Source organism: Dendronephthya gigantea, unplaced genomic scaffold (assembly GCF_004324835.1).
Source record: "Dendronephthya gigantea isolate DGI-Jeju-01 unplaced genomic scaffold, DenGig_1.0 000159F, whole genome shotgun sequence".
NCBI classification, from domain to species: domain Eukaryota; kingdom Metazoa; phylum Cnidaria; class Anthozoa; order Malacalcyonacea; family Nephtheidae; genus Dendronephthya; species Dendronephthya gigantea.
In genome coordinates this window covers 174,738-196,082 of record NW_021163169.1, presented here as the reverse complement: position 1 = coordinate 196,082, position 21,345 = coordinate 174,738, and the positions used below count along the sequence as shown (strand labels likewise).

Here is a 21,345-nt window from a genome sequence, read left to right as displayed (position 1 = left end):
GTTCGCTTCCGAACGAAATGTTATGAACAATGAGAACGACAACACAATAACCAAACCTAGGAAATGCCTGTCATACCGAGAAAAACCGAGGTTTAACCTCCGTCTCACAACGTTTCGACCTCGATCAGACCTCGGTTTGACCTGGGTTAGCCGCGGTTTTTGGTAGGTTTTAAGCATGTAGGACGGCAACACTACGACGACGTGGTTGGAATACTCCTTTAAAAAATGTTATGACAAGGCGTTCTTCTATATTATCAACTGTACCAATTTAATGAGATATAAGACGTTGAAAACATTGTGTTTACGTTTAGGGACAATTCTATAGAGCCTAATTCGAGGTAACGCTCACTGGGTCCAGAAATGCAGACGTTCTACATAGGACGTAATAAACGACGTTCTGCCGTTGTAAACAGAACGTAGATCACGTCTAAAACTCTCATAGTTATTTAATAATTCATTTCTTTTCAATGAAGCATTGTATTAATAGCTGCCGTCGTCGTGTTTCCGTCCTACATGCTTAAGGTCCCTTATTTCTGGACAGTACTGTAGGTCCACATTTGTTTTCGTTCAATTAGCATGTAATCAGTTACGCTGACTTTCAAATGTAGCTTAATATTTGCTAATTGGCTAAAACCACGTATAAACTTCGTTTTAATCAAATTTCCAATTATCTTGGAATAATCTTAGATAAACAAGTAACAGTAATTTTATCTGTGACTAAGGCCCACATTACACGACACAGGATTAGCTGGTCAGGACACTTTCGTTTGCCGTTAACAAGAAATGGTTGGTAGTAAAAGCTCATTGGTTTGATAGATTTGGTAGATTTTTTTGGACCAGACATAAATATTCACAGCCTTTTAACAGCTAAAAAATTTGACTGTATTCAATAGCAACCGCGTATAGTGTAATAATTGGGCCTTACGCGTGAAATTAACTATAGTAACGACATCAGATAACCTAAAATTTAGGTTTTTTATTTATGAATATATTGCCTTTAATTATCCAATGCTAAGAAAAGTATTTGCTCAGGTAACGATCATTTTAATTTTTACGACATTGCTCAGAGTAAACCAAGTAATATATGCAAGAGATCGCGGTAAACAGCCAACTCAAGAAGAAAAAGAAGTGCAAAGCAAGTTAAAACCTTAAACATCAGAATACTTCGTTATAGGTATGCAAAGATTCATGGTCCAGGTATGTTGTGCATACGCAGACTTATTTAGAAAGAAATTGTTTTGGTTAATTTGCGTTTTGACTTTTATATGACTAGTGACGTACCAGCATTATTAAGGAGCACATTTATATATCCATGTTGTTCACTGACAGATAGACCAATCGATTTGTGTTAGGACTATATGTAGAACACAAATACACGAGTATCACCCATTCGAACTAACGAGCTGGCGACGTCACATGTATGTGTATGGAAACCGTTTCTTGAATTAGCTGTATATTCGCACGCTTACCATAAGTACCTTCGTAGCAATTATTTAAATTAATCGACTCTTATGCTATAAAGACGATACAAGATTTAGTCAAAAACGGATATTTTTAATTCTTTTAACAAAATCGGCACAGTTCAAACATTTGACACATCTTATGGTTTGTCCCTAACATTACGACGTTTATTCAAATTAAGTTGTGGGATATTATCCGTAAGTTTAATTGGCAATATTTATCTACCTGAACATTTTCCATCGATAAATCTTTTTTTTAATATTAATTAATGATTCGTGATATATCTAAGACAGAAAGTCGGATTTTCCAGGATCATTACGCTAAGGAAGCGATAAATACTTTTCAATATTATGAATTTTAAAATGTTTGTTACAATTTCTACCGACTGATAGAAAACAACAAGTCGATCGCAGGAAAAAATGAAAATATTCATTGGGAGAACCAAAAGGTAGAAATACAGAGGATATGATTCTGGCATCGGACACATCAACAAAATGCATCAGACCACTACTGAAAAAACCTACAATTTCGGAATCCATGTAAAAAGCCTTCCGGAAAGATCTAATAGGATGATTATGCACAGTTTTTATACCATCTCTTCGAAACGTAATAGAAAATAAAACATATATACCCTGGTTACTATAAAAATTGTCGGATGAGACTAATACTGAACTACGGCTCATATTAGTACCAGTCAAACAGAACCAATCAATTGATTTTACAAACTCTCCCGTTGAACGTACAAACCATCTGTTACCACATTCTATTTCCCACAATTCATAATTTTTTCTGGAACGGCAATGTAACATAACAGCACACCCATCACAACTTATTGCGACAGAAGTGAGCTCTTTACCAGGGGCTTCTTCAAGAACCCAAGAAGGTATTTCTTGATGACAAAGATTTTCTCCACAAATTTTGTAAATAGAAATTCTCCCATTAGTGCTAATTACAAGAACATCTTTTGCAAACTTAACAACACGACTAAAATTTAAAATAGATTCTTCAGTTTGATTTTCTAAGATATTTGAATGAAAAGGTTCATAAGGATATTTAACAACCACGCCTTCACAGACCAACCAAAGATACGACTCAGACCACCAACACGCCACTGCTCGTTGTTTCAGTGCAACAGTTTGCAATGTTTCCCCACTGTCGATACTTCTTATTGAAAGAATGCAATTTTCAAAACAGCACGCTACATACGAGGTGTCTGGAGATAATGCACAGCAATCTATAGGAGCGTTGTCGAGAAAAGAAGCATCAGGAGATTCCAGAGATATAATAAATGTTAGGCTTGGCTTTGAATTATGTAAAAGGAATTTCATCCTGTCTAATTTTGAAAGGTGATCGAATTTATACATAGCAGACAAACATTCAATCTGAAAGACGTCAACGACCTTTTGGTTTACAAAATCGTATATTATCAGAGCTACAGCACTTGCGAAAGAGCAATCGCAAAATGCTACACACTTTTTTCCCTTCCATAAAAAGGTTTTTGAACATTTTTTATTAGAAAGCAGGACTATCTCACCAGATGGCAAGCAAACATGACGAAAGCTACTTCTACGGGATTGTTTGCCAAGACCCAATATATGCGGTGAATACATCTGAATGGAATCTTTACTTGAGAAACACGGCGCAACAGAATCCTTTTGAATATACACTTTTTCCAAATTGTCAGAGCGCAAGACATTCGTAGATATTGATGAGTCCGAGTCGAGCAACAAACCCAAAAGGAGAATGTAGGAGCCACACAAACTAAACAAACAACGAGACCTAGGTTTACAATACACATTGTCAACTTCTGCTAATAGGGTTTTCCTTATTACATCCCACACTTGGATGAATGCCCGTCCTAATGTAGCAAGTTTCGTTCCACACGAAGAAAAAGAACAACTCCAAATGTCGTCGCGGCCGTGTGCAATGAAGGGTACTTCCTTTTGTTCTTTAACAAGGACGCATGACCGAATGGAATTGCATAAAAAATAGGAGGAATCAGGAGAAAAGGCAATGAAGTAGTAACTACAACCGTGTATCTCATCTACTTGTATTTTGAAAAGAGTCGTAAGGCTTGGTATTTTAAGCACTTGCACTGTCCATGTTTCAATATTAAAAAGGGCAAACATCGTATTGTCCGGTGAAAGAGAATTGGTAATTGAATCAACTGACAAGGCACAGGAGACATGATTTAAATCATGATTCTCTTCGTTTGTCACAGGTTCTATCCAAATCTCATTTATTGTATCCAAGACATTTCTGGCAACGTTCTTAGGACAGACATTATTTTGTGAAAAATCAAAGTATCCGTTTGCAAGAGCTTTCAAATAATCGTCACAATATGCTGGAGGGCCTTCTTTCAATGAATAAACCTCTCCCATCTGCACTAAGAAAGAATGCAGTTGAATGATGCCGTAATAAATATCTTTGGAAAGAACACTACCATACGTGTCAAGGATTTGTTTCAAATCAATATCGGTGGCGAGATCACAAAATTTTAGTGTTAAATAGTTTACGCCAACATGCACCAGCCAGTGAAATTCCTCCACCTTACCTGTTTTTATCAAATATCTTCCACCATTTGTTAAAGCGTACTTATTCTCGGGTGAAATTTGAAATTCTAAAACGGACTTTAAAGATTTTATCTCACAGAATTCCTTCTCACAAGCACGCCAAAGACGTCTATTTCCGTCTTTAACATCTGCAACAAACGCATGTTCCTCATACCCATTCAACGTCATCCAATCCCATAATGACTTATGATAAAGAGTCAGGCAACCATCATAAACTGGAAGAATTTCTGACATAATGTCAATAATCGCCGTGCGTATTTCAAATTCTTTCCAGGGCAGATCCATGCATGTAAAAAGAATTTTCAGTGGGAGAGGCAAGAATGCGGCGGCAATAACATTGATAAAACTTTTTAAGATAGATGAAAAGGTATCTTGCTTTAAACGTTGGAGGCCTATTTTCAAACGTTTGAACTGTTTTTCGTAATATCCGGCAATACCATTGGGGATGAAATCACTCAAGTCGGGTTCAATTCCCAAGCCCTTTTCTCTTAATTCATGAACTAAGTGATAAGCGTACAAAAACGATCCCTCACACTTCGAAATAACTGACCTTATGCCATCATCATCAAGTTTAGGTAAATCACGACGAATAAAAAGCTCAATATCTTGATTGTGATCTTCATCATCAGGACGGATTTCTAACGGCTGTAAATGTTGAAGAACCTTCCGTACTTGTAGCTCCGGTCTGCTCGAAATGAAGATCTTAATCCACTTAGGCAGTTCAGAAAAATTCTCGGATATCAACTCCAAGAATTCGCTCTTCATTTCAGTTCTGCTCTCGTCCAAGGCATCAACAATGATCAACATTGGATCGTGTCTGTGAAGACCATGTAGTGGATCGTTTAAAAGAACACGAAATGCGTCTGGCAACGAGTCCCGAGAATTTTCACGACGAAGGATTTCGGTTAGTTTATCACGGAATCCATCAACATTATCACACATTTGGCTGGCAAGGGACTGAAGGATTCTGTGAGGATTGCTGTAATCAGAATTTCGAAAGTCGCAGAAATGGTGAGCTGCGAGTTGGCCACGTTCTCTATACAGCTCAGAGATCTTTCCAGACAAAACACTTTTTCCAGCGCCTGGACCTGCAGTTAGGATCATAACCCTGGTTTCTTTACTCACAAACCAACTTGAGAGTTTATCAAACAACCATTTTCTAGTTTTTTCATGGAATTTTTTACAAAGGCCGTCAATCTTTCCAGTAAAGTCGAATTTAGCGAGTTTCTCGACAGTTGAGTGATGAACATTCTCATCTGCGGTTTTTCTTAGCTTGACTACCTCACTTCTAACATCAGTTAATTCTGATTTCAAATAATCGTTTTGTAGTTTCCATTCAACAGTTGAGTGATGAACTTTCTCATCTACAGTTTTTCTTAGCTTGACTACTTCACTTTTAACATCACTTAATTCTGATTTCCAGTCATCCTCTTGTTGTTTCCATTCTTTTAATCTTTCGGTATAACTTTCTTCTCCAGGGCTGAGAGGAGCTACTTTCAAATCATCAATATCCTCTTGAGGAATTCCCAAGTTGACCAACAGTACCGAAATGTCTCCCCACAATTTTTCAAAAGTTGTGTCGTCCAAACTTGCAGTTGGAATATGAGCATACACTTCATTCCTGAACATTTTGACTCTCAAAATGTTTGCTGATATAGATGTATCACTAACTGGAGGCATAACATTCCACCCAGTGGCTGGTGGAGACAATCCACAAATATTTCGAAGTAGGACAGTTAGTAAGGTGATATCGAAGTTGTTTGAATCTGGTGCACCAGATATTGGGAAGAGTAGATCCCATTGCGGGGCTTTAATTATATTGTATCGTATTCCTTGTAGTGTGGCTCTGTTAGCATTCAAAGCGGAGGCCAAGGAGGAAGGTGGACGCATCGATTGTAGAGAATTTTTCAAAGCAGCTCTCAAAGCATCTCCTCCTTTATCTAACAACAGTTGACAAACCCGGAAATAATTAGCTTTGCTTTTTATCGGATCCATAATTGATCTTTAATTTGAAAATCCCTGAAATCAGAGAAGGAAATGATTGGGAGATTGTTTTGATAAAAACAAGACACAATATTCAGACAATATTCTTTGGGTCTACTTTAAAGTCATTGTCAAACGTATTGACAAAATTTACAAGCATGCTACGTTCCTTATATACAGCTACTCAGGGAAAAGGATGACACAATTCAATGAGTTAAAATGGAACACCCCATTCGAAGGAAAAACCATAGTACGTTTAAGGTGGCTCCCAATAGGTGTAATTAGTATAGTTTGTGACGCGATCTATAAAGATCAGACACGCATGGAGTAGTCGTGATTTGTCAAAAATGGCTCGCTCTGTTTAGACTTTAGAGACGTTGGTAGAAGTTTTTCATTCGAAGTGTATATTCTTATATATGATCGTCTTATGCCGCACTGATTCCATTTCAAGGCTCTTGTTTTTAGGGTAAGTGGATATAAACATATATGAAATTCTCCCCCAATTTCAGTGGCGGATCTACTTCCAAGTCATGTCGACAGTCATTTAATAAAAATGTTCGCCTATACTCGTGGTTCAGTTATACATAACCTTTGGGCGATGGAACGTGTGTAGACTCTTAAAGACCCTGCCATTAAAACTGTACTCTTAACGTTATCGGAGACTCGGAATGAAAAGCTAATGTGGGTGACTGAGTTTCTGATAGAGCATGAAATATAAAATCTCAAGACACGGTTAACAAAATGTTTCTAATCCTCAAGATTCAAAGTTGGATTCTGCACAAAATGCAGTCATAACTTCGAAGGGAAAGGTAAAGTGTTGCGTGTTTACTCAAACAAACCGTCAATACGACACAAGAAATACGGTTACCATATGAACGTCAAAGAACCAATCGAGTATATATACACTTCCGACACGTGGTGTACGAACTATGGTAATGACGGGTGGAGAAACCGACTGTATGCTGAGATGTGATCAGATGTTTCTACTGTAATGTTTATAAATTGGTATTCAATGCTTCTGAACTTCTTATACTATAAAAGTATTGTTAGATAAATCGCTACTACAAGTTCGATGTTTTTCTACCTCGTGTTCGTAACTAAGTAACTAACATTGTTCTTGACCCCCCGTGACAACTAGTCACATGAGCATAACTATAAATAATGTCAACATTGCATCCCTCCTATGTTTTACATATGAACTCTTCTAACTATAACAAAATCTTAACATAATGTTTAAACTGTATCTTATCTATCTTAGTCCAGGTCAAACAGTCAATCATAAATGTTATTTCCATATCTGTTGATTCGCCGTCTTTCTCTTGCTGGATATCTTGGACCATCATCTTGTCTGGGACCAATGTCTTGTCTTGGACGATCATTCTATCGCAGTTCATTCTCTACGCGAACATCTTCGTCTGAGAAATAATTTTCTTCATCTGGGTTATCTGTTGAATTCAGTGGTCTTCCATGTTTTGGGTGAAACATTTTAAAGAAGGAAATGTTCCGTGTTATATATTTCCCATTCCTCACTGCGGTGATCCAGTTGCCACGGCGACTTGTAACTTCGTATGGTGTTGGGTCGTATTTTGTGGACATTTTGTTTGACATAGATTGTCGCACGAAAACTAAATCTCTTTTTTTGATGTCAGCACGTTTCACTGAATCAGCATAGTCCTTTTGTTTATTTTTCAACCTTTCATCTCTCTCTTTCAGCTCTTGATGAATTGGGGACTGGTTATCAAACAACACATGGGGTAATTTTGTTTGAAGCTGACGGTTGTATAGCAACTCTGCCGGTGACTTGCCAGTCGTGGCATGTAGGGTAGCTCTGAAGTTAAGCAAGAATTTAACATTTCACGCTTCCAATCTTTGTTTTCATGATATGCGGATTTTACAGCCTTCACAAGTGGTTTCATGAAGTTTTCAGCTAGTCCATTTCCTTGGGGCCATAATGGTGAGCTTGGTTTATGGGTAATGCCAAGCTCTTTTAGGTACACACTAAACTCATGGCTCTGAAATGGTGGGCCATTATCACTCTTTAACACCTTTGGGATGCCATGTGTGGCAAGAATTCGTTCAAGTTTCAATACTGTGGACTTTGCAGAGGTCGAGCTTACAATTTCCACCTCCGGGAAACGTGAATATGCATCAATGATTACTAACAGATAGGAGCCACCAGGAAATGGTCCACTAAAGTCAATATTCACTGTGTGCCAGGGTTCGGGTGGTAGAGTTGTCATACGTAATGGTTATTGGTGACGGTTTGGTCCATTTGCTTGACATAATAAACAAGTATCCACTGTATGTTTAGCTAGTTGGTCTATACCAGGATACCAAACCTTTTCTCGCAATAGCTGTTTAGTTTTGACAAGCCCTTGGTGGCCTTCATGAGCAATATGAATAGCCTTTAGTCTAAGGCTTTCGGGAAGGACAATTCGCGAACCTCGTATTTAGTCTAGGACCTGTAAAGGAGTTTGTGTGCATTTCATTTAGGACAGATTATCTCAACTGTTTTAAGGTAATATGACCATGGCGGTCAACATGGCATATGTGCCAAAATGTGAATCCGGGACGAAAGTCCTGAAAATGACCACACCCAGAAACGGCATAGTCGACACAGCTCTAAATCCTGAATTATCCAAGCTACATTCTTTCTGAATTGTTTATGTGGTTCAGAATGGTTGCTTTTAGGGGTGGTCACTGGAGAGTGAAATTAGCCACGACAAATGTTCGTGGGCAACATTGCAGGGGGGGGGGTTATTTTCACAAATACATTTCTGGTTTATTTTTTTAGCTTTGTGAAAGCAAGAAAGTGCAATTTAAACGCGGAGACTTGTTAATTTTGTTATGAGAAATATTAACAGCAAAAACGGACAAATTTTACTCGGGTTGTTGACTGATTGTGGTTTTGAACAAATGTATGCTTGAATTTTTGTCCCCCAGGATTGCTGTTCACGAGGGCTCGTCGCGGAGTTTGCGCGACACTTTCAAATTATTTTGAATCTTTCGCACTTAAATTTCATTCCTGATAAACGAGGGGTGGTTTTTTACTTTCAAGTGGGACAAATGCTTTTAAATTTTGGATAGCTGCTATTGTACTATCAATTATTTATCGATGCTGTACAATACAGCTGGGGATCAAGAACTGGCATTTATCGTGCAGAAAGGCGACGAGACATGGCAATGGTGACATAATTGACGAAATGTCAAGGGACACAAAAATGAAAAAAATATTACATGGCACTACTTCAAAACCCATCGAAAATTGGTTGAATAATTCTTTAGTCCACTAGAATCGTGCTAAAGTACAGTATTTGGATGGTGACGGACGGCGAAAAACGGCGATCAAATTTGCAAAATATGGCTGAAATCGTGTTATGGCGGGGGGTAAGTGAAATGAAATATGTCGTATCGCAACAAAACATTGTTATTTCCTAGGAAATTTATAATAAATATATCAAAATAAGCATGTTTTTTTATCATATGGCAAAAATTTTTAGAAAATAGGGAAAATTAGACTTTGCCAGGTGAATCTGTAATTTTATGCATAATTAGCAGTTGAACTGGAATAGTAAACATTCATTTTCTTGTAAAATATGAAACTTAGGCTAATTTCACTCTCCAGTGACCACCCCTAAAAGACACCATTCTGAACCACATAAACAATTCAGAAAGACTGTAGCTTGGATAATTCAGGATTTAAAGCTATGTCGACTATGCCGTTTCTGGGTGTGGTCATTTTCAGGACTTTCGTGCCGGATTCACATTTTGGCACATATGCCATGTTGACCGCCATGGTCATATTACCCTAGAACAGTTGAGATAATCTGTCCTAAATGAAATGCATACAAACTCCTTTACAGGTCCTAGACTAAATATGACTCCATCCTGTTCATTTAGTGTAAGTTCTGTTTTAATTTTCTGGTACGCTTTCAAATCCGAGACTTTTATGTTGGGATTGGATTGCACATCCAGTAAATAATTGGGATTGGATTGCACATCCAGTAAATGCCACTGACCTGTTGATACGAGGGTACCCAGGAACTGTAATGTTGGATCAGCCAAAGTGGCTTGCTGTATTTCAGGCAGTGTCATTGCTCTTGGAACAACATGTTGGATTAGGAAGCAAACATAGTTGTCTGCCATTGTTTGGAAATGTCTGTCATCAGTGGTGTCATTGACAGCTAAATGTCGTGATAGAAAGTCTGATGGATTGTCAAGCCCCTTGGTGTAACTTACGTTAAAATCATAATCCTGCAATCGTAGATTCCATCTTTCAATTCTAGCCGGGGGTCGTGAATTTGGGTTGTTCAAGATCAACTCGACTGGTTTGCAATCAGTTAGCAGAGTGAAATGTCCTCCATATAAATATGTAAACGTTCAATCGCCCACACAATTGCAAGAGCTTCTCGCTCCGTTTGGCTATATCGTCTTTCGACGTCTGATAAGGACCGACTGATGTATGCGACAACATTTCTTTGTTCTGATCCGGAGGCTTTCCGCATCAGAATCGCTTATTGACCCACAGCTGATGCATCTGTAATGAGTTCTGTGTCTTTAGTTTGATCGAAATATGCCATGACTGTTGCGCTTGTAAGAGCAGCTTTCACTGAGATGAATGCCTGCTCATGTCTTGATGTCCAACTGAAAGGTACATTCTTTCGTATTAGTTCCCGTAAAGGTTTTGTGAGCTCACTGAAATTAGAAATGAATTTGGCACAATATGTTGCCAATTAATACCAAGGAAACTCCGAACAGCTTTGACTGATTTTGGAGGTGGGGAGTCATGAATGGCTGAGACCTTGGCTGGATCTGGTGAAATTCCTTCACCCGAGAAGACAAAACCAAATAATGTGAGCTGTACTTGACTGATCTCGCATTTGTCCTGGTTTAAGGTGAGTCCAATGAGTGAAAACGGCTCAAATATTTCATGAAGGGCTTTGTCATGCTCTGCTTGTGTTGTACCAAAGATGATTATATCATCACTAATGTTAATGGCATTCGGAATGTCCCGGATCTGTTCGTTAATGACGTGTTGAAAAATCTCACTTGCCGAATTGGTACCGAAATTCAACCTCTTATAGCGGTAAAGCCCTTTGTGTGTTGTAAAGGTGGTTATGTGTCGACTTTCCTATGCGAGCGATAACTGATGGTATCCTGAACGAAGATCAAGCTTTGTGAACACAGTGGCACCATTTAGCTTGTGAATTAAATCATCCACAGTTGGAGTTGGATGTGGAAAGGAATACGACGGGGGTTCTGTGCCACTGGAGGAACAGTATCATCAATGCGCAATTTAACTTCAAAATCTTTAAGGGTTCCAATTCCATTGAATATATGGGCATACTCTTTCAACAATTGGTCATGGGTCCAGATTTTACATTGTTGATCTTTAGCATAATTAGACCCAAAGCAGATGCCGTTTGATAGCTGAGCAAACAACCAAAATTTCCTTTGATAACATGAACTTGTGTGGTTTTTGTGCCTATCGCGCATTTCAAGGTGGCATGAAATTGTCCCATAACAGGCAACTGGTGGGTGGCACCGTAGGCAAAAACACGTGTCTTGGAATGTCGTAGGGATAAGGATCTCTGTAATATGTTGAAAGCAAGTTCATCGATGATGTTGATGGAGGCACCAGTGTCGATAACCATGTTAATATAGGTGTGTTCTTGACCAAGATTTGGACCCGAGGTGTTGTTTTGTCTCTACATGATGGTTTTAGCGTGAAAATGAATTCATCCTCGCTGCTGCTTTCATTGCTGGAGGGTTGGCGAGAAATCTTTTGGACTTTTTTTAAGATATTTTTTTAAAGAGTTTTGGTTTTCTCGTTGACTTATTGACTGTACGAGGCTTGCGGGCACTACGGCAGACTTTCGCAAAATGATTGCTTTTCCCACAGTTCAAACAAGATTTTGCTGGACAAATATTGTTGTTATGGGGCCAGAGCCCCCCACAATTTCGACACTGTGATGAAGTGTGAAAATCTTGACGATGAAACGATGTTGGTTGTTGATCATGATTACTTTGGTTGACTGTCCCTTGAGGACGCACGGCTTCAGCTACTTCGTCAGAAATATGTGTTGATTCCAGTGCGTTTTCAATGCCGGCTGCTTGTGATTCACTAAGTTTGAAAGCTTTGCCTTTAGCGAGAATCTAGCGTCGTAAACGTTTCGATGAACAGTTTTGAATTATGGCCGATTTGACTTCTTTATCAATGTTTGCAAAGTCACAGTTTGTTGCCATTTTCCTAAGACGAGTTGAAAATTGATCTATGGTTTCATGGGATTGTTGTTTGGCTTCACGAAACTTAAAGATTTCAAAATCGACGTGTTTTTGAGGTGAAAAATACGTATCAAGGGCAGCGATGGCGGAATCATATAATCGTCATCTTCGCCGATTTCAGCAAGGGTGTCAAAAATATCCTGAGTTTCTTGGCCAGCTTGGTATAGCAAGAGAGCTCGTTTTTGTTTTTTCTCCGTAATATTTAGAGCCACAAGATATGTTTCCAATCGTCGTTTCCACGTTTTCCATCGTTGGCTGAGAGAACTTGGATCTGCCAAGGGATCAAATGGCGCCATTGGGGTTAAATCGATTCGGCCACTTGCCATGACTTTCTGACTTTATTCGTCGATCAGTGGTTTCAAAATCGCTTTTATTTATAAATGATAGCTGCTTTTGTTTACCTCGTCGCCAATGTAATGTTTATAAATTGGTATTTAATGCTTCTGAACTTCTTATACAATAAAAGTATTGTTAGATAAATCGCTACTACAAGTTCGATGTTTTTCTACCTCGTGTTCGTAAGTATAAGTAACTAACGTTGTTCTTGACCCCTCCCCGTGACAACTAGTCACGTGAGCATAACTGTAAATAATGTCAACATTGCATCTATTAGACTCGTTCATATTTCCCTCAAACATTAAATTTTACTGATTGATGATTGCACATTTCATCAAAATACAACGAACCGCAAATTTAAGTGATTATAAAACAATAGTTAATCGTTTCATAAATTACTATCTATTTAATAGTCGTAAAGTACCTATACTATATTAATAAAAATTATTTTATAGACAAATCGTACTGTATCATCATGTCTCAACAAATCGAAATAATAAATGATTCACACTAAAATTTGGTTTTTACTCCTACACAATAACCCGGCTCATAAACACTACATACATCAAAGGCATGATGTACACGTGAAACACCCGTGTACATTTTAGTCTCACATCTTGAACATTAAACGTACGATGTTCACGTGAAACTATCATGTATCCTCACATAATGTTCACGTGGCATTCTCGTTTATACCCATTGTGACGTCATTGGTTGCATCCCTTCCATCCGTATATGGGGGGAGGGGGGTAATCTACTAACTATTCATAATTTTAACACACACATTTGTTTATAGCCTACTATTAAACTGCTCGACTGAAAGTTCTGCTACTTTAACTCGTCAATTTTGTGTGACGGGACGTCAAAATTATTCAGTTAAAACGCTTATTTTCTCTATCGTCCTATCATGTTTTTTTTTAAAAGTTAAAAATAATAAAAATACAAAAATGTTCGGGGCTACGCACATCGCACATAGATCAGGGGGATACAGCCGTTTCCCCGCCCGTGTTTTACAGCGCCCTGGCTCAGATGAAAGGAACGCCCAAAACAGAGTCCGTTAAAGGAGTGTCTTTGAGGCCGGATGTTCCCAAGGGAATCCAGAGGCTTACATACTTAAACAATGTTGCTAAATATAACAAAATATAATTTAATATAATTAATCAACAAAATATAATTTGAACACAAAAGATTTGAAGCATTGCCTAATTTTGCTATATTGTAATGATGTATTCCTTAAAAGATCATCGCAGCAAGTAATTTCAAAAGATAGCTGACATTAATGACTGTCCTATCTGGTCTGAGTATATATACTTAGGTTTTGGAAATATGCCATAAGAACCGACATATTACGAACACTTATGTTGTTGCTACATACATGTACTGTATATAAACCATACATACAGACAGTCAAGGTTGTTGACTTTTTCAAGAGCTGGACTGAAAGCAATACATTTACAGAGAAACAGTGTGTGAATTATGTAATTAGCAAATAGCAAGATATTATCATTTAGTGACGGAACTGGCAAAGCTGTAAGAGCGGTATTGTTCAATTACAAGAAGACCTTCGACCTGATTGATCACAAGATTCTAGCAACGAAATTCATCCGTTTGTCAATGCCAACTTTCATGAAACGCTGGGTTATTGACTTTCTTACTGACAGACAACAACGAGTGAAGTTAGCAAGAGATTGTTTGTCCGAATGGTTACATGTTCCTTCTGGTGTCCCCCAGGGAATGAAATTGGGACCGTGGCTCTTTATTCTAATGATAAATGACCTCCATTCTCCCCATCACGAACGATGGAAATACATTGATGATACCACCATATCCGAAATTATTTACACCTAGTAATATTCAGGATACAGTAAAATATGTTCAAACTTTGACAGAAGATAACAAGATGCAATTAAACGCTTCTAAGTGTAAGGAAATCGTTATTAGCTTTACAAAACCTGAGAAAGTTTTTCCTAATCTTAATGTTAACTCAGATCTTATCGAGACAGTGGACCATGTCAGAATACAAGGATTGACGATATCCAAAGATGATTGTTTTTTAACTTCTCTTTGTAGTTCGATATATATATATATATTAATATATGTCTGTAAAATAGTTTTGTTTTTTTATTCTAATCAACCATTAATAATGTAAATTAGCGTACGCAATTCAGCCTTTTGGCTGCAACCTGCCTTTTTAATTAAAGGATCTATCTATCTAGTTTAACCAGAAACAGTTCTTTCACTCTCAATTAATACTCAGGTATCACTATAGGAAAGATCTCCCCATAATTGTCATGACCATGCGGTGATATCCACATGAAAATAGTTCCTGTCAGTCAACTTTACATGTTACAATACCTTAAAATTTATATTTTGGTGTTCTACCTTTTCTAAAACTTCCTCCAAATCTCAGCACTTCCCCAATACAAATTTTAAGCCCTTAGTGGTTAGTGATCTCCCATATTTGGGATTTTACACCAGTGTTCACTTTTCCACTTCATAAAATGAGCATATATTATATTATAATATAATAAGGATATTTATATATGCGGTCAATGCGGATCTGCTGATATACCTGTAGTCATTAATAAATGAATGAACAGAAACTGGAGATACAAAACGTGTAATAAACCACAATCCCTTACCTTCCCATTCAATAGCAGAGTAAAAACATCATTCAACTTGAAATATAGTTGACACAGTGAAAATTAATCCAGATTCTTAAGGGAAAAGGTAAAAAATCTATCAAGTTTTAATTTAATAGGAATAGTTTAACATTTTTATCGCAACTGTGGTCTAGCCAATATATTCTAAAACTTCTGACTATGATTGCAGTTGTGTAGGCGCCCTAGTTGTTACCATGCAGCACTTTGGTGATCCTACTAGGGATGATGAAAATCCTTAGAAGTTGGCATCCACAACTTCAGGATAAATGTTTTAATTTATCAGAATTATATTTTAGCCTGAGAAATTATTTTATACACCTCATGCAGTATGCATGTGTTGGAATATAATTACTAAGATGTTGGTGTGTAATAAAACAAATCATTCCATTGTCCATGGTTGAAATGGTCACCAAAAATTTAAACAAGCAATCTAGGTGTAACACTCTTATTCATCTTGCTTAATTTCACCAGACCTTATCTATCACTACATAGTAATATTTGATGATTGCCAAAAAATTCAAACATCTTGACATAAAAACATATAATACATTTCTAAACCTAGCTTCAGCATGGCAATTGCATGGATGTACCCTGGACTGGTATAAGCACTATGTTAATACAAATAGGTAAATTTATGCTATGTACAATAGCTTCCACTTATCTAAGCTGGAGAAATAGATTTGTAAACCCTTTTATTCTGAATAAAACCTTCAAATTATTATGCATATTTGGGCTGCCTATGATAAAATCAATATTTTGGAGGAGTACATATATTCATATGACCATGGCAGTTTACGACCCCAATGACAAGGTTGTTAAGATAACATGATCCTTCTAATGAACTCATAATAAATACCTACAGCGCTAAATATCTTGATATACTCAAATATTGTCGTGAAGCAAATTGACAACAGGGGCGTAATTCGGAATGCTGGCTTGCTGGGCACATAAATTCCTCTTGAAACTAAAATAGAAAATAGTGTTAATATTGTGAAAAAAGGCATGTCTTATTCCCAAATGAACATCTAAAGACAGGTGAACACTCAAAGATGAAATATCACAACATTCTGCAATAGTACTACAGTTCTCTACAGTAATTTTGCGTCGTTTGCAATTTCTAATGAACTATAAATGATTAACACAACACATACACTGCTAAATACCTTGATATCTATAAAATACAATTTCAACAGTAATACCTTTGTTTATTCCTGAATGTTATACTTCGGATACGAGAAATATGAAAACAGTTTCAATATTTAAAAAAAAATTGGAAGAAAAACATCTGGTGAAGTGTTGTATACTGTTATATTGCGGTTAAAATATAGGGTACCATAACGCAATACGCAACCATAATATTATGCTTGTTCTCCGGTCGGCACGAAGGGCCGAAAGGCCGGTCAAGGGAAATAAATCCGTAATGGTAAAAAATAGGTACGTTTAGCGTTCATGTTGAGAGCCGCAGCCGCAAGAAGCCTCACGAACGAAAGGTCTGTTTTTAGGCTACTAGAAACCAAGAAGACAGCACCAGACCAACGAAGGTTTATGTTTCAAATAGGCGATAGACTGAGCTATCACCTGAAGGAACTTTTGTTAAAATTCAGAACTAGAATTAAAAACATATTTCTGTAAATATATTTCGAATTTTCCCTTATTTCATATGACATCGGCACTGCAAAACTTTAGATAATTCTATTATTTTTTGTGGGGAAACGCGCTTTTTTTCCAACTGAAAATTTAAATTATTCGCCGTTTATATAAAATATGAATTTCAAACGGAGGAAGACGTTTCATCAATCAAATTAAAGAGAGTTAAAATATTCATGAAGTCTTTGAGTTCAAACAATGTTTGGAAACGATTAAAAAACAATAATTTGATGTGTTTGCCAGTATTTAAAACCGGTGATAAAGAGTTTTGACAGGCATATACTGTAGCAGTTGATCACACACAGTTGACACGGATAAAAACATTTATTTCATATTAGTATCATCGGTATTTAGCTATAAGGTGTTATCAGGACAGGGATGTTGTTCATTGTACTTTGGTTGCCAAGTTTCCCTTTTAGGTCTCTTCCAAATTACGTGTGTTGATTTGTTTATCATGCCCATTTGATTGCAATCGTTTACATCTTACAAATCTCGGCCAAAAGGATTCATTTGGCATTAAAGAACAATCATGCAGCTGCTGGGATGTTGATCTTTGCAGAAAGAGTTCCTTTGCGCTTGCTTTTAAAAAGGAGTAAGTAGGTAGGTCTTACTTTACCCTCTTCCAGATATCATTTGACTTTCGTTTACCTTGTCGTCGATTCCCGACAAAAAGAATTTTTTTTTGTTTTTCTATGCCTTTCTACTCCAACAAATCCATCTGCGCTTACATTTTGGTGGCTCCTTATGAAATTGAGGATCTAAGAAAATTCTTTAATGCGCGCCGAAATAAAAGAATTTAAAAATCTATCTACATTTTTATCTTTTGAAGTTCAAACTTATTAATAATGACTTGCAAGACGCAATCGATATAAGTTATCACGCATGTGTAGAATATTCACCCCTGAGAAACAAATTCCCTGATTTTTTTGAGAAATTTTTTAGATTAATATTTTGTCATTTTAGGCATTATGTATATTCCTGTATCATAAACAAGTCGTGAGGTTTATTTAATTCGCAATATTCCCGAGAATCCCCGAGCCTGTGCCGAGCACCATGTGTGGGTACTAATTCCGCCCGGAGATTAGGAATTACATCCGGAACCGAAGTGCATAGCGGAATCCAAAGTTTTCCAAGGCCACAAAGCCGCAAGAAAAACCCAGGGGCCGGTTGTTCAAAAGCAGGTTAAATTTAACCCTAGGTTAGTGCTAAACCTGGGTTAAAATCCTTAACCCTAGGTTAGCTAAATCTGGGTTAAAACTGTGTTGTTCAAAGCAGGGTTAGCAGTAGGGTTAGTTAACCCAGGGTTAAAATATTTAACCTAAGATTAAATATATTTTAAGGACTAAATTGGATATAAGAACGTTTTCGATTGGTCAATAAACGAGCGTCGAAACTTTACCCGACGAGGATATATTGTCAGTCGAAAGATTATATGCCGTGAGGCAGGGTCGAAGGGACGTTGTTTTGAACAGCAATTTCCGTGCCTGGAATTTTGGAAACATTCGAAATGAAAGGCCATTTTGTATAATAAACAATGTCGACGTGAAATAAAATCGAGCAAATTATAAACAACCTATATTTTAAAATTTCAGGCATTCTTTGATTATTCAAATTCAGGAACAAACGTAGCCTTACCACTTGGTGCCAATCAAAAGAATCGAATTTTGGCATCCGAAACAAATATTTCGATTACGATGTTTCAATTTTTACGGTTGTATTCATTTATCGTGTATTGCATTGAAGCGGAGATAAATAAATCAATACATCAGCTGAAACCGAACGAAGTCAAACTTAAATAATTCTTTGCTGTCGAAATTATTCGTAAAACCTTTCAAAAGTGTTTAATTCATAACGAATTATACGTGTTTACGTGTTTCAGCTCCTTATTCATCCATTTTGAATCGAAGTTAACCCAGGATTAAAAAGTTAACCCACCTAGCTAGCAGGGTTAATTTTTTTATCAATTTTAACCCAGGGTTAAGACTAACCGAGCTTTGTGCAACGCAAATTAACCAAGGTTTAAAATTTAACCCTGGGTTAGGCATTTTTAACCCTGGGTTAGCGTTAACCGGCTTTTGAACAACCGGCCCCAGAAGTGCAGGGTCAGGACAAGCAGCAAAACAGTTAGCAGCAAAACCTGGCGTTTTTCATCGGGTGAAACTGATACAATCTAACGATAAGTCTGCTCTTCAAGATATCTTACAACGGTTTCCACAGAATTTCACTGGCCTGGAAAAGCTGGGAAATAATCAAGTAAAACCGCATGTTGATACGTCAGTTATATAAGCCAGTTGCCAATCCTGCAAGGTCAGCACCTTATAATCTTTTAGGAACGAGTCGCGAAGTTATCGAAGAAATGGTGAGTGAAGACGTAAACGAGGAACATCCACCTATAGAATCAGCACCTTGGGTCTCCAACGCGATAATTGCACCAAACCCAGACGGGGCTATCCGCATGACGCTGAATGCGCGTAATGTTAAAGGCCATGCATCCAGGGAACAAATTTACCCATTCCAAAGCAAGAGGATATTAAAGCAAAGCTCAGCGGGGCAAAAATATTCTCAAAGATGGATTTCAAGTCTGCATTCTAGCAAATCGAGCTTCATCCGGATTTAAGATATCTGGCAGTATTCCACGCTGTAGAGGTACAAGTGTCTTACAATGGGAGCGAAGCCAGCGCGAGACGAGCTTAACGTAGCCCTTCAACCTTTATTTGCCAATATTCCGCAAGCTCGCCTCATACATGAAGACCTAATCGTAGCGACAAAGAATTTAGAACATAATAAAGCAATTAAAGAAGTCATGAAAGCTATGTCCAATGCCGGCATAACTCTCAACCCAAGTAGATGCATTTTTGTATCACAGAAATTGAATTCTGGGGACTGCAAATTAGTTTTATCGGAGTGAGACCGAGTCCTGCTAAAGTGGATGCGCTCAACTATATATCAGCGCCCAGTTCGAAGGAAGACTTATAGTAAGTTTCCTATGTATGATGCAGTCAAATGCAGAGTTCATTCCAAATTTCGCAAACCAAGCAGCGAACACTACAATAATATTTTGATATGGGTTAACAAGCATTTATATTCACTGATGCCCACAAGACAGACCTTGCAGCGATGTTGGCACAAGGGAATAGCGTTGAGAACGCAAGACCAGTGGCAATAGCATCAAGAGCAACGAACGAGTATCCGTATCCTCAGATTGATCTGGAAGCCCTTGGCATCGACTTCGTCTTGAGAAGATTCCGCAACTACGTCGTTGGTGCTCCAACCAAAATACAAGTGATAACAGACCATCCACTTTTATGTTCAATTTTTAACGGTAAACGGCAAGGACCAGGCTCAATTCAAACCGAAAGAGTCAAGCTGAAACATGAAGACATTCGGTTTATCGTTGTTTACCAGCGAGGGAAAATTAGCCAGTCGGATTATTTATCACGACATGCAAAACCGGTACAAAAGCTTCCACAGTCATAGCAAGAGGACGACTTAAATAATCTATTATACATGCTCCACAACACTTCGGTACTCGACTGCATTGGCTATGCAAGAATTGCACAGTGTACGAAGGAAGATCCAACTCTTGTAAAGATCGGAAAGCTCATAAATCAAAGATTCCCAAGTCGGAGGCAAGCGATGTGCAGCGTTTTAAGGAGGTCCTACCACAGCTTACAGTCACCGGAAATGGTATAATATTGAAAGATGAAAGAATCGTTTTACCGGAGAAGCTTCAGAGATGGCAATTAAAATTGCCCACAGAGGATCGCATCCCGGCCAAAGCGAACTAGAAAAAAGGCTTAGACACCACTTCTTTTTCCATGATATGAATAGGAAAGTGAAGGAGTTGGTTGAGTCATGCGACGGCTATGCTATGTTTGTAGATAAGAAGACTAAAGAACCAACCAAGCCACACAAAATCCCACAAAAATGTTAGGACACGGTAGCATACATACATACGCTTTATTTAAACTTGACATTCGACTTGTTTGGACCGATGCCATCGTCAAAGCACGTTGTAGTCGTGCAAGATCTAGCGTCGCGATTTCGCGCAGCCAAACTGGTCACATCAACGAAAGCAGACAGACTCACTCCAGTACTCAGTGAAATTCATGAAGTTAATGGAGGAAATCAAGAGGTGCAGATATCGGATAATGGCCTACCATTTAATAGCGCTCGAATACAGAAGTTTGCAACAAATAGATCAATTGAACTGCGGTACACACCTCCACTACACCCCTCCTCGAACCCTGTATGTTATGCGGCCTTTGGGTGAGGCCATGAAGATTGTGCATCAGAAGGGCGTGGCCGACAACGAAACCTTGAAAAGAGCAATGAACAATTACCGGCAAATACCTGATCCAGCAACGGGTATGCCTCCAGCAGCCATGCTCTTTCAG

The 21,345-nt window shown here is 37.9% G+C and overlaps 2 protein-coding genes across 2 annotated transcripts; both read right to left on the bottom strand.

Annotated features, from left to right (window-relative positions):
• Positions 1-1,745: 1,745 nt before the first annotated feature.
• LOC114537540 lies at positions 1,746-16,417 on the bottom strand. The gene is made up of 4 exons (XM_028558589.1): positions 16,162-16,417; positions 15,281-15,355; positions 1,920-6,053; positions 1,746-1,781 (listed from the first exon to the last, which is right to left on the bottom strand). Exons 3-4 carry the CDS (start codon positions 6,027-6,029, stop codon positions 1,746-1,748), a joined length of 4,146 nt encoding a protein of 1,381 aa, XP_028414390.1. The 5' UTR covers positions 6,030-6,053; positions 15,281-15,355; positions 16,162-16,417.
• On the bottom strand, positions 7,756-8,257 carry LOC114537539 (uncharacterized protein K02A2.6-like). The gene is made up of 2 exons (XM_028558588.1): positions 7,913-8,257; positions 7,756-7,845 (listed from the first exon to the last, which is right to left on the bottom strand). The coding sequence occupies exons 1-2, from the start codon at positions 8,255-8,257 to the stop codon at positions 7,756-7,758; spliced, it is 435 nt and encodes a 144-aa protein (XP_028414389.1).
• Positions 16,418-21,345: the final 4,928 nt, after the last annotated feature.

What these genes read in the sequence shown, in the direction of transcription:
- LOC114537540 (XM_028558589.1), bottom strand. Translation starts at nt 6,029, where the DNA reads ATGGATCCGATAAAAAGCAAAGCTAATTATTTCCGGGTTTGTCAACTG. An exon ending in ATGCCAGAATCATATCCTCT is followed by an intron (nt 1,782 to 1,919) that starts GTATTTCTACCT and finishes TCGCTTCCTTAG; the next exon opens with CGTAATGATCCTGGAAAATC.
- LOC114537539 (XM_028558588.1), bottom strand. Translation starts at nt 8,257, where the DNA reads ATGACAACTCTACCACCCGAACCCTGGCACACAGTGAATATTGACTTT. An exon ending in TGAAACCACTTGTGAAGGCT is followed by an intron (nt 7,846 to 7,912) that starts GTAAAATCCGCA and finishes GCTTAACTTCAG; the next exon opens with AGCTACCCTACATGCCACGA.